Source organism: Passer domesticus, chromosome 19 (genome assembly GCF_036417665.1).
Source record: "Passer domesticus isolate bPasDom1 chromosome 19, bPasDom1.hap1, whole genome shotgun sequence".
NCBI lineage: Eukaryota > Metazoa > Chordata > Aves > Passeriformes > Passeridae > Passer > Passer domesticus.
Window position 1 is genome coordinate 1,051,706 of NC_087492.1, and position 13,905 is coordinate 1,065,610.

The 13,905-nt window shown below is 48.1% G+C and overlaps 1 protein-coding gene across 10 annotated transcripts in view; it reads left to right on the forward strand.

The window, feature by feature from the left end:
• The window catches only part of MSI2 (musashi RNA binding protein 2), a 203,923-nt gene extending 190,377 nt beyond the window's left edge, over positions 1 to 13,546 (forward strand). For 5 of the 10 annotated variants that reach the window (XR_010349416.1, XR_010349417.1, XM_064394860.1 and 2 more), the window contains 3 exons: positions 4,042 to 4,250; positions 5,977 to 6,054; positions 8,097 to 13,546. Coding sequence is in view for 6 of the 10 variants with exons in the window: in XM_064394860.1 (XP_064250930.1) it covers positions 4,042 to 4,250; positions 5,977 to 6,018 (251 nt within the window). In the remaining 4 variants the exon portion in view is untranslated. The remainder of the gene's footprint in view (positions 1 to 4,041; positions 4,251 to 5,976; positions 6,055 to 8,096) is intronic. The other 5 variants (XR_010349414.1, XR_010349415.1, XM_064394865.1 and 2 more) reach the window with 3 other exon arrangements.
• The last annotated feature ends 359 nt before the right edge of the window (positions 13,547 to 13,905 follow it).

Genomic DNA, 13,905 nt, shown 5'->3' on the forward strand with positions numbered 1-13,905 from the left:
AAGAGTTCATCGAGGGAGAGTTTATCTCTCAGCACTGACCTTTGTTTTTGAATACAGATGAACGTGTGGGCAGGGTAGGGTCTGTGTGAGCGTGGCAGTTTGCAGGAGAAGGCTCTGGATGTGCATCCCTGCCTGCTGCCCCTGCCTCAGCCAGGGCTGCCACGCTGCTTTGGCTTCCAGCTCTTGGCTCCTTGACATAAAGCACTTGGCTGAAGGTGGAGGAGCCTCTCACAGGCAGGTTAAATGGGGATAAAGGCACTCTGCTGAAGGATGGCTTGGTGACAAAGCCTCACTGCCTGAAGAGGTCCAGCTCTTGCTGTGCCAGCCCTGCACAGCAGCTCCAACTCCACCAGCACCAATGTTGGCATTGAAAAAACCTGCTGGGGCTGCTTTATGAAGCCACATTTTTTATATCATTCTGTGCCCCATCTCCCATTCCCTCACTGCTTTTCAGTGCCCCCCAGCCACTGTGACACTGGGCAGAGTAAGCCTGAGGCTCCCCAAAGCCTGTCCCTCAGGCTTCACCTGCTGATCAAAATTCACAGGCTCAGAGTCTTCTCTGTTAGAAAAACCACAGCAAATTCAAAGTGAAGCAAGCAAGACATTAACCTGCCCTGTTCCATCACTGCCAGAGCTCCTGGCTGCTGGCCCTTGATCTCCATCAGCACAGGAAGGAGCTTCTGTAGTCCAGAGGATGGAGGATGGCTGGGGCTGAAGATAAAAGGTGGTTGGCTGTGACTTACAAGCACATCTAATCTTTTCCACGTCTCTTCTGACCTTGATCTATCACAGGGCTTCCTGGGGACACTTGGGAGTGTGAATTTTGCATAGAGGAAGCCTTTGAGCTGGAGGTGCTTAGGCACAGTCTCAGAGCTGTGCAGTTGCCTGCTGCAGGATGGTTTCCTGTGCACTTGGTTGGGAAATGGGACCTGGAATGGTTCCTTTGCTGCCAGGATTTCCTGAGTGCTGGCAGTTCTTGGAAGGGGAGAAGATGGCCCTGCCAGCCCTCAGTGACTGCTGGGTCAGTCTGATGGATCCAGAGTCAGGGGTTCCTGGTCAGCTCAGCCCATGCCTCTGCTGGGACCAGGCAGCAGGTCAGGCTTTGCTCCTGCTCCTGGCATCAGGTCCCAGTCAGGGTTCCCTGCCCTCCATGGACAGCACAATCCCTGACAGTTCTGCAGCAATGAGCTTCCAAACATCTGCCCCAGTTCCTGTTCTTGCCATGGGATCTTGTGGCCAGGGGAAAGGCTCCAATTCCTTCCAACCATGCAAGGAATTAATGTCAGTGCTCTGCAATTCCCACCGTTCACAGCAGCCTTGGACAGCTCCTGACAACCCCCAACATCAGGAATTTTGTTATAAGGACACAGGTTTCCAAAATGTGTTAACTTTTTTAGTGGTGCAGTATCTGGAGTCTAGAGGATTGCAGGCATTTTCCTTCTTCCTTTTAGTCACAGGGCACTCCAGGTTTGTGTAAAACAAACTTGTTTCCAGGTAGTTCTTGCCAGAACACATCAGGAATGGCTTTTTGGGGCAGTGGGTCAGGGTCCCTTTGCTGCTGTGGTGGTGAAGGTGCCTCTGGCTCCAGGTGAGCTCACCCGAGCTCCTGGAAGAAGACAAACACTTAGCAACCAACCATGGCTGAGCAAATCATTTAAATACAGCTTTCTGAGGCTGCTGAGCCTGCTGCTAATTATGGGAGCTTTCTGTTTCATTTGTAGGGTCTGGAGCGAAGTGGTGGCTCTGGAAAAGCTTCCAGCTTTTTCTGTGGAGTTTTTCAGGCACCCATGGAGAGGTGCCAGGGCATCCCAGCCTCCACACAGCACTTCCCAGGCAGTGGAGCAGCCCTTGGCATGCCCTTCTCCCTCCCGTGAGCAGTGTGGGGTGTTGAACCCCTGGTCAGTAGATGAAAAATTACCTTTTTATCCCTCACCTGAATCACCAGCCCACTGCCAGCTCTTCCTGCAGGTGTGAAAGCCTTACCTCCAGTCTTAGGAGATGCAAACGAGAGTGGCCAGGGTGGGACGTGGGCTGTGGGGGCACAGAGAGTCCCTCTGGTTCCTCAGGTGGTTGTTCTGGAGGTTTCTGGTGCTGCTGTGGGGTTTGCAGGAGTATTTTACTAACAGGATGCCCCTGGCCATGCCAGGTCCTGCTGTCACTCGGAGCAGCCAACTGGGTTTTCTGTGTGACTTGGCAGGAAAATTCACATCCATTTTATTGAACCAGAGGGAAGAAAAGGGGGGAAAAGTGCTGGCTTGTAGTAATAAAGGGCTTTGGAACATCTCAGCTGGATATTTTTCTTCACGAGTGAGAAGGCCAAATGTTATCTTGACATTTAATCTTTAATAATAAAAAAAGGCTCTTTGTTTGCCAGCGAAGTCCAAAATCTGTTTACTCTCTCATGCCTTATTTCTTTGAACTTGCTAGCTTAGATGTCCTACTTACCCTCCCCTGCTCCCAGTCCAGAGCTGTGGTGAATCATTTATTGTGCAGAGCTGACTTTCCTGTCACCACAGAGCCACCAGCTGCCAGGTGTGCTCCTCTGGGCCAGGTCATTCCTTTGAGAAGCGGGGTCCCTTTGGGCGGGCAGCGCAGGGCAGGGGGCCAGGGCAGCAGAGGTGCAGCCTGTGCCCACCACAGCACCCTGGTGAGGGCACAGGGCTGGCTCCAGGCTGGTCTGCAGGCCCAGGAGAGCCCTGTGGTCAGTGCATGCAGCTCTGACCCACGGGCACGGGTCACTGGGGCCACCAGACCTCAAAACCCGTTCTGGGGTTCAGTGGAGGTCATGGGGGCCAGAGGCCAAGGCTGCAGTAGCCCTGGGGCAGCCTGCAGGGGTGGGCATGGGGAGGTGCCCAGGGGGTTTGGGGCAGGCTGTGCTGTTGTGCCCACGTGTCCTGGCGCTGCCCACGGGGGGGACACGGGGGGGACACGGTGGGTGTGGGCAGAGCAGGCTCCCTGTGCTCCCCAGGGACCTTGCAGGTGCCCCCCAGGTGTAGCTCCAGCCTCCCACAGCCATCTCCATCCAGCTCCTCCCAGTCCGCTGACTTTTCTTTCGCATTGAAACTTCTTCCTCATAAATTCTACATCCAAGAGCAGCCGTGAGAAATGCCAGAAGCCTGATCATCTAACATGCTTTAATATCTAAATTTCTTCTTCAGTATCATTCTTATTTACATTGTTTTTCTTTCTCAAAAAAAAAAAAAATTAAGGGAGGAAAAAAATTAAATTTTCTTTTACTTCCACATTAGGAGGTGAGTTGTCATCCACCCTCTGGAATTCTTTTTTGCTTTTGATCTTTATTTATTTGTTTAATTTTGGTTGATGTCCCAAGCATGGTTTTGGAGACGAAGGTAGGTCTTCGCTCTCCAAATCAAAAGGAAAAAAAAAACCTAAGTAAAACAACACTCTCCTTGGTCATATTTAAAAGAGAAAAATCCAAACTGTTCCATTCCATATCATTTAAAGAAAAAAAAATCAACTACTGAACTATTTCTACAGCTTACTGATCTAAAAGGGCGGGTTTTTTCCAAAAGTATTGAATGGATCCAAAAACGATTTTCCTAGATGTGATTCAAGTTGTTTGCTGTCAACATTTTAATATCAATATTACCACAATGTGTAGTCTCAAACTAGTTCCTTTGTAGTTTGCATGGGATGTGAATGCTGTCTCGGCGTGCCCAGACCTAGAGAACTTGTTACTACTGCATGAGCATCAAGTCAGATGTTGAAAAATACCTATTCTATTTTGTGATAATTTGGTGAAAATGAGCACCTCCAGTCTCTGGTTGCAGTAGTGTGTTGAATGATTGTTCTTTTTTTTATTTTTTCTTTTTTTTTTATATATATCCATATATATATTTTTGGAGCTCTAAGCTTCGTAGTAGTCCGGGCTGACTCTTCTCCAGTACTTGCTCTCCTCTCGCATGGCCTTGGTTAAGTGTTAGAATTGGGCCTAGGCTGTTTATTCTGGTGTTTGGCTTTGTAATACCGGTGCATGCCCGGCGTCTGGCCTCATACCCAGCTTTATTCTCTGCACACCAGTCTTGAATAGCTACAGTGCTCAACCGAATTTTGGCGCACCCGCTTCCCCGGCAGGCTCCAACCCAGCGCGGCCCGGAGGCTTCCCCGGGGCCAACAGCCCCGGGCCCGTGGCGGATCTCTACGGCACGGCCAGCCAGGACTCCGCCGTGGGCAACTACATAAGTGCTGCCAGCCCGCAGCCGGGCTCGGGCTTCGGCCACGGCATCGCCGTAAGTACCCGGGCACCCGCGGGCTCTGGGAGGGGTCTGGGGGGTTTGGGGTGGTGGTCCCGTGGCCAGCGTGGCTGCTCGCTGCCGGAGCCTGCGAGCCGGGCCTGACCCGCGGTACCAGCTGGACTGTGGAGTGGTTGCTGAGAATCAGGAGTTCCAGGTGGAATTGGTGAGGTTGGGAAGAATCTCCGGAATTACGGAGTCCAGCCTTTGGCCAATCACCCCTTGAGAACCACTAATTGCCATGTTTCCAAGGTTGGGGACTCCACCCTGCCCTGGGCAGCCCATTCCAGTGATCAATCACTCTTGCACTGAAGAAATTTTGTCCTGATACCCAACCTGAACATCTCCCGGTGCAAACACTCCTTTGGAGCCGTCTGCAGCCAGACATGACACGTTTCAAAGAGAAATGCTTAATAAATATGGGATTTAAATCCCTGCCTGTCCATGTGGGCTTCACATCAGCCCAACTACCCCTCCTGGCTGCTGCACCCTTTGGCAGGCAGCGCAGCAGTCCCTGCTGCCACTAAACGAGCAAAATCAGCTCATTAACTTGTCTGGCTGGACCCGCACCAGGGGGAGAGGACACGTCCTGCTGCCCTTCACCTGTTTGCTGCCCTTGGGTCACTTCCAGGCGGTGCTGGTGGCCCTGGCAGCCCCCGAGAGCCGCAGGTTGGGAGCGAGGGGCCGCGCTGGCCGGGGGTCCCCGGGAGGTGCCTCCTAACGCGCCGTGGGGCTGCCGCGCACTAATGAGGGACAGAGATTGGCTTAACGAGGCTGCACGTGGCTGTGTCACCTGTGTGTGAGCATGAATGGGGCTGGCCTGCCCCCTGGCACCCCCAGCACAGGCTGCTGCCCTTTTGGAGCGCAGTCGGGAGCTGGGTTTTGTCTCCTGGACAGCGAGGAAGTGCAGGGGCTCCCCCCGAGGTCCCTCAAACCCAGAGGAGAACTCCCCTCCCGATGGAATTGGATGGGGGGAGCAGGAGTGTGGTGCAGACAAAGTTCCTGGAGGTGTTGTTTTTATTGCAGAAAAGACAAACAGACCCTCTGCCTGGCTTTGTGCCCCTGTGCTCAGCTCCCATCCCGGGCCTGCCCCTCCCGTGGTCACACCATGGGCTTGACAATCCCTGTGGATCAATTCTAGCATAAACATGGAATATTACTGCTCTGCAAGGAGCTACATCAGTTCAAACTGCCACCTCTCACCACTTACAACACCTCTAATTTCCATTTTTCACCTGAAAACCTGTTTGTGCTTGAAAACTTGGGCACTTTTGTATCAGCAACATCCCGATTTTTCAAGTGAAAGGACACCAGGTCCAAGCCTGGGTATCCAGATTTGTCTGCACCAACACTTCCCAAAGAACCATTTTATAATTGACTTGCAGATTGGTGGCCTCTTAATTCCCCCAATAACTGCAAAAAATCCCATAGCTTTTATTACATATCTATTTATTTAACACTCTCCATTTACTAACCCTGGTTTAAAAATAAAGAAGGGAGATCCCCAAAGCTTATTTTTGCACCTGGGGGAATGAGAAGATGATGGTCTTGGAAAGGTGACCATAGGGCTGAGCACACCTGGTGACCAGAACAGCTCTTGGAAATCCCTATTCATGCTGGCAACACAGTCTTTCAAGTCCTTTGATAATTTCTTGGCAAAAATTAATAATCAGCTGTTCCCATGTATAGAGCACTGATGAACTTAACAATTGTACAATTTTAGGGACCTTTGATTGCAACGGCTTTTACAAATGGATACCATTGAAACGTTACACATGGTTGGTTGCCATCTCACTTGGAGGTATTACAGTATATCCCATTTGTACTTTGTGCTGAACTACCATCTCCCCTATATTTACTTTAAGTGAACAATTTTTTATCTTCATTTCGTCTTTCCTTGGCCTTTAATCATTCCTTTCTGTGATTTGTGTTACTCAAATCAACCTCACGGGCTGGAAACTGGAAGACAGATCCAAAGCTAAACCAAAAGTCACTTTTTCATCTTCATGATGCTTCATGCAGTAATTTGAAGAGGCAGAAAACCCAGAAGGCAGTGGGGAATCACCCCCAGTGCCAGCAGCCAGAATCCCAGTGGGATCACAGATCTGCTCCCAGAACACTGCTTTAAAAATAGCTGAGCCCCACTGCTTTATTACTGAGAAACCATCATTCTTAATTAAGTGCTGTACCAAATATTACAGCTAAAAGATAACATTGTAACTTGTAACCATAGAGCAATTATCAAGATTAAAAAAAAATTAAACCTGAGCAAATTAAATTAAAGGCATTACCTGAGCACCGCAGCCCTGGATCGCTGCCAGTTTCCTACCCTTTGAACTAAGCTCCAGTTAATTAAATGTTTAATTTTTATTTTTTATTATTATTTGGCCTTTGGCATATTCATCTTTGCAAACAAATATTCTTAACGCTCGGAATGGAATAGATTAGAAAATGCAATGAAAAACAGAAGTTACCCCAGTTAAATGGCACGGGTCTGCCTCCAGAGCTCTGAGCCCGGACAGGCAGATGGAATGGATGTGACAGATTTTATTTCCCTGCCTCTTGCCCAGCACTACATGATCAATGTCACATCATTTACGTTCAAAAATCAGTCTGTGAAATTAGAATTAAAGTTAGTCGAGGGGCTGGCAACTGTGGAAAACGTTCAGAGACTTTAAACTACATAAAAATAGATTTATACCTAAACACTAGTGGATAAAGGGGGTTTCTATTTACTCTCCATCTCCACACACACCCCCAAGATTACCTGAAATTGTTCTGTCAATTGATTTGCTCCACCAAGGAGTGTTTTTTATGGGAAAGAAAAAAGTGCCATAAGCACTCCTGCTTAATCCCAGCTATTACTTGCACGTAGCAGGGGCTGCTCTGCGATCAATTTGTCAGAATCCTTGCCGTGGCTGGGCTGCCAGCCTGTGGAGCAGCGAGGTGGTGCCCGGGGCCGGCTGGAGCTGGGCACAGCACCGTAACTCAGGCTGATAACCGCGCTGACTGACGGGCTGCGGGCACTGCTCACCCCGCACAGCCCCTCGCGCACTGGCCAGCCCGGAGACTCAAACCATTAACGACTTAAAAACAAACTGCTTTCAATGTCGCTCATTACTAATTAAAACGGATTTTGAGAGGAGGAAATGAGCCTTATTATGAATTCCTGGAGGAGCGCTGCGTTTGAAACGCTCGCGGCCGCTCCCGGCGTCCCCCGGGCAGGATTCGGCTGAGCTGCAGCTTCCCAGGGCAGGGATCAGTGCCCACATCCCTGCAGGATGCTGCTGGGACCTCACCCAGCACAGCTCTTTGGGGATGGGGTTTGGAGGTCATCAGGGAGCATCCTGTCCTGGCCTCGTCCCCGTGAGTGGCTGCCTGCAGAGCCAGTGCCCTAAATATTTCTATTTCTTTTATACATCATATCTCTCAGCTTTAAGCACTGGCAGGGACTGAAGCTCCTGTATAAAATAAATCCTGGCTGCCTCAGTGTGCCCAGGTAAAACTTGTCACCTTCCAGGTACTTCAGAGAAAGCCCATTTTCCCAGAGCTGTGTGAATTCATGGCCTAACAGACGCCTGAGGAGCCGTTTTTGTGCTGGCCATACATCAACTCACATTTTACTGTTCCTAAACTGGATATAAGAGCAGGGAACACACGAGACCCCCTCTCCCGTGGGGGCTGTCCTGGGAACACCTCAGCATTCCAGCCCTCTGGGGTGGATGGGGCAGGCTGTGGCTGCAGAGTGTTTGCAAACACTTTGGGGTTTTTTTATTAGAAATCCTAATTGACCTCAATTAACTGTCCCTCTCCCGTGTCCGTGTCCACCTTCTCCCCACGCAGAGTCTCTCTGGATGTCCAGGCAAGACAGGGCGAAGTTTCTGAAGGGGCCCACGGTTGGGTGATCTCATCAGACTTTGAGCACTACATCATCATCACCATCATCATCATCATCATCACCGCCAACGCAAACTGGAGGTGGCACTCGAAGGACTTGGGTTGTTTAAAATCTCTCTCATCATCTCATGAATCTGCTGTACTATAAAAACAACAGCTTTTAAAAGTATGTATATAAAACCCATTTCTTGTTCGTTTTATTTTCTCGATGGGTTCCCCCCCCTCTTTTTAAGCCTCTCCAAACCCACATCTTTTCGTAGCCTTTCTGACATAGTCTCGTAGCCACGTAGTCGCGATTCGTTGTGTATGTAGCGAGAGCCTAACCATAGTGGAACTGTTATATTAAGGGGTTTCTTTTGCTTTTTCTTTCCCACCTCCCCTCCTCCTCCTCCTCCTCCTCCCTTCTGTTTTACGTAGTTGTTGTTGCTTAAAGGATGCTGAGATGGTGGCAGGAGCCTCGGCCGCGGGGGAGCGGAGCCGGCGGCGGGCGCGGCGCGGGGGGCTGGCAGGGCACGGGGAGGGGGAGCAACAGGTTCTCTGGCCCTTCTTTTCCTTTGTGGCGTCTTGGTTACTCTGATTCTCTCTATTTTCGGCAATAAGGCGAGGGCGACAAACTTTTTGCGCGTCCTTTTTCTATATAAGTGCTTTTTTTTGTTGAAAGAGGTGATATAAGGTTTTTTGAAATTGTGAATTCTGAAAAAAAAAAAAAGAAAAAAATAATAAAGTGCTGTAAATACAATTCCATTAACTACATAGAAACTATTAAGAAAGAGAAATACAAACCTATTTTTGTGACGGAGTCAGCCTAAGGCAGTTTCTCTCTGGAAATGGATGGACAGGACAGGAGGTTGCAGCTTTGGGAGCAGCTGCCCGGGGCTGTGCTGCGGTGGGACCCTCCCAGCCCGCCCAGTTCCCACCAGCAGCTTCGCTCTCACACTGCTCAGCTTGCAAAGGAACAGTCTGGTGGTCTTTTTATTTTAATTTAAAACCTGCTTTTCCCAAAACTGATCAAGAAGCTACGATTTTTCCTACTTAGCGCATTTACGGTTCAAAGCACACTTTGTTTTGGTTTTGGTTTTTTTTTTTTTTTTTTTTAGTCATTGTTTTAAACTAGATCAACTTGCTGTCCAGTCATTTCAGCTGCTCTGGGCACCCCACGAGGGCAGAGCAGCGTCCAGCTTGCATGGTTTCCTTTATTATCCATCACTTTCTGTATTGTCAAATTAGAAAGCAACTTTGGTTGGTTTTGATTTCTTTTTTTTTTTAATTTCTTTTTTTTTTGGTTTTTTTTTTGGGAATACCTCAGTGCTACAAGTTTCACCCTAGAAGCAACGGAAGATTTTAATTTATTGTAGTTGTAAACAGAATTTAAAAGAAATAAAGTATAAAACATCATTGCACTGTGACTGGTAGGGGAAAAACTGACAGTTTCCTATTTGCACATGTTTAATATTTGGCTGTTATATATATGGTCCTCTGTTGGGGGAGGAAACTTATGAAGGATATTTTTTAATTTAATTTTTTTAATATTGGTAAATAGGCCTGCAACAGCAAACTAGAAGTACAACATGGTAGGTGGCATTAAGAACATACTGTAGTGTGGATATATTTCTTCTTTTTTTAACGTAATATTGACAAGTTTTATTAATATTTTTTTAAATTGTTACGTTTATAAATTTGGTACTTTAGGTACAGCCAGTATAAGACACTGAATGCGACATTTGTTAAAAAGAGCTGCTGCACTCCTATTTTTGTAAATTTTACTAACAAGTAGACTAATGTAGACATTCAATAGACAAGGTAGAGCAAGGCATCTTTAACAAAACAAGGCACCATACTGCTAACCGAAAGGAGAAACCTTGTTTTTCTTGTTTTTAAAAAAAAAATCATGCTTTTTATGTAATATTTTAGGTTTTTTTCTTATTTCAGAACAACCAGGTTTAAGCAAAATGCTGGACGCTTTTTAAATATTGAGACTTGATCAAGTAATAAAAGAAATAAAACCGAATTCTTTAAAAAATAAAAAGGTAAAAAAAAAAATACTACGAACCAAATTCCCTGCGATTCAGTGTGCCGTCAGGGAATTTTTTATTGCTATTTTGTCAATGTTGATGATGTACTGTACTACCAGTTGGTTTTCCTCTCCATTCCCTGTCACCTCATAGAATATTCTTTGTTGATCATTGTTGTATGTTAATAGTGTATAAAATGGCTTATCTTGTAAGAGTGCTGTCCTGATGGTAGTGTAGTGAATTTTTCCCCCCCTCTTTCTCTCTTCCTCTTCTAGTACATATTGGTAGGTGTATCGTAATTAAGGTTAAAAATTTAGATGTAGTTATTCAGATTTAGGACCAGTAAGGATAGAACTTTCTCTTATTTAAGAAAAAAAAAATGCTAATAATTTTGGGAAGGTTTTCCTTTCTTGTTTTTTTCTTCTCTTTTTTCTTTCTGTGCTTTTTTTTCCTCTTGTTTATTATTTTTCTTCTGTTGATCTGATGCGGTTTCAACTAACCAAAGGTCTCACAATGTTAAAAATGCTGGCAAACTCTTAAGGCATTTGTAGATCCCCACCCATGACTTTGGAAAGGGGATGTGCCATACTACCTTAAATGCTAATGCTAGATATGCAAAACTGGATTTTTTTAATTTATTTTTTAAAAGAGGGAGGCACGGTATATTAAAACGATTTTACTAAGAGAAAAAAAAAAAACATATTTTTTTAAGAATGCTCAGAAGAAATTGCTAATCTGTGTGAATATGTTTTAGATGTTTATATACCTTTTGAGAAGTCCCAGTGGCCCATAGCACAAATGTCGTGGAATCCAAGATGTTTTGATGTGGCTACCTAGACTAAGGTTCACGTTAGTCCCCCACTCATCTAGAAATCAATTTTGAAGGATTTCTTTTTTTTCCTTTTTCTTCGTTTGGGGGTTTTTTGTAAATTTTTCAGCACAAAGGTTCAGCTCCACCTTTGCTTTACTCAAGCCCAGGAGGGAGCGAGGGATGGTGGAACCATTGGGAGGGACCCTGGAGCTCACCCAGTGCCACCCTGGCGTGGCAGGGCCACCTCCCAGGGTCCAGCCTGGCCTGGGAGGGAGCCAGGGATGGTGGAACCTTTGGGAGGGACCCTGGAGCTCACCCAGTGCCACCCTGGCGTGGCAGGGCCACCTCCCGCTGTCCCGGGGTCCAGCCTGGCTGGGAGCCTGCAGGGACAGAGCCCGGGGCTCTCAGGACAGTGCCCTGCCAGGACAGTGCCCAGCTGGGGTGACCAACAGGAGCCTTCTCCTCCAGGCTGGGTGACCTGGGCCCCCACAGGGACGCGTCCCAAACTCCAGGGACAATCCCCAGGAGCCACCAGGGCTCGGGACCCTCCCCCTCCAAACGGCCCTTCGGGATCGGCTTGATTAAACTGAAGCCTGATCTGTCCTTTGGGGTTTTTATTTTTTCTTACACTTCATAAATGTTCATTTTGAGTTGAATTTGTAGCTTGGACTTTAAGGTAGCATGGCTCTCTTTGCTGTAAGTTGATTTTTTTTTTTTTCCATTGTACAGCAGCGTCTGCTGGTGAATGTCACACATCTTGCTAGGCTTAGTTAAATCATTGGGTAATTGTGGGTGATAACGACCTGAAAGGTGTTGGGATTTCTTTTCTTCCCTGCTTTCATCTGTAGTGTGAATGAGGGCTAGCGACTCCAGCCACACGTCCCTTCCTGTTTCGTTTCCGCCATTCACTCAATGCAACATAATCGATAATAAAGCAATATAGTTTACTACATTTTTACTGAAGGCCAGCCATGGTTCTGTATGATATTGCATATGAAACTGTTTACAAAAACAAAAAAAAAAAACCTAAAAAAAAAAACTAAAAAAAACACTAACTCATAGCTGTCTTTTATGCTATGGCGATGTCTCTTGGGTGGAATCTTCTGAATTCTTTTTTTTAGTGGTTTGGTTTGTTTTTTTCAAAGCGACATAGCTGAGAGAGAGGGAGGAGTGAGGTTAGTGTTGGCAGGATGCCTGCAGGCACAGGGGCAGCCGCTCTGCTCTGCACACAGACACTGTAGAGATTCCTCCGCACACACTGCAGCCGGCCCAGCACGACGTGAGGAGTCTGTCAGCTAAGCAATACTTTAATACTGTAATGAAGTTACCAAAAAGAACCACAATAATAATAAATAATAATAATAAATAATAATAATTTTTAAAAAGATAAAAAAAAAACAAACTGTAGTTTGAGAAAGCAAATCCTCGTGGTGGGTTGTGGGCCCCCTCCCACCCCAGCAGTCCGACCGTGTTGTGTGGAGAGCTCGGTGTCCGAGCAGGGCCCGGTGGCCAGAGGGGTCACCCTGGCTCAGGGGGTCACCCTGGTCTAGAGGGGTCACCCTGGTCAAGTGGGGTCACCCTGGCACAGAGGGGTCACCCTGGCTCAGGGGGTCACCCTGGCACAGAGGGGTCACTCTGGTCCAGAGGGATCACCCTTGTCCAGAGGGGTCACTCTGGCTCAGGGGGGGTCACCCTGGCCCAGTGGGGTCACCCTTGTCCAGAGGGGTCACCCTGGTCAAGTGGGGTCACCCTGGTCAAGTGGGGTCACCCTGGCTCAGCAGGGTCACTCTTGCTCAGGGGGGTCACTCTGGCTCATGGGGGTCACCCTGGCTCAGGAGGGGGTCACCCTGGTCCAGAGGGGTCACTCTGGCACAGAGGGGTCACCCCAGCCCAGAGGGGTCACCATGGTCCAGTGGGGCCACCCCAGCTCAGCAGAGTCACCCCGGACCAGAGGGGTCACTCTGGATCAGGGGGATCACCCTGGTCCAGAGGGGTCCCCCAGCTCAGCAGGGTCCCCCCATCAGGGTCCCCTGGCCCCGCGGGGTCCCCCCAGCAGGGTCACCCTGGCTTAGGGGGGTCCCCCCAGCCCCGCAGGGTCCCCCATTCCCAGCCCTGGCCCGGGCTCGTCTGTCGGTGCCCGCCGTAGGTAGCACCCCCGTCATTCTCTGTCGTACGAGGTCTGAACTCCCATCAGTACTAGGATGCACGTGAGCATTTCAGGTGGTCATAAATGTACCTAAATAAACTATGGCACAGTGGCAGGCCTAGCCCTTCCTTTTATACTTTAGTATGAACTGATGAGAACTTTGGTAGTGACTTTTTTTTTATATATATACATATATATATGTATCTATATATATCAAGCATCTTTCAGGTCTCTGTGTATGGCTTTCTGAAGCCCTGTTGTAAAATACTATGTGGATGGGGGTCTCTCACATCACAGATGTGGAAAGTATAATTTTATATTTGTATTTTCAAATAAATAAGTTTGTGAAAGGTTTCCATCCTCTACTGTGGTCCAGAAATCAATGTGTTTGTCTGACGAAAAAATACAATAAACTGTTTTGAACAGATCCATGGAGTCCATTTCATTGGGGGGGGGTGATATTTATTCCTGGGGTGGGTGGGATCACCCCAAAACTCATCACCTGTTGTCCGTCCTGCTCCCACGGGGTGGGCAGCACATCCCTGCCCTGTCCCTGTCCCCTGCCCAGTGCCCCAAGGCTGGTCCCTCATCCTGAGCCCTGCCAGGCACATTTTGGCATCATCAGCACTAATCCTGTTTCCAGGAGGGGCAGCGGGTGGTGTCCAGTCCTGCTGGATAAATTCCCAGTGCCCCCCACCCTTCTCCTCCCTGGAGCGACCCCCCCAGTGCTCCTTTAGGCTGCAAACACTCATCGTTCATTATTCATCATCCCGGGATCACACAGGC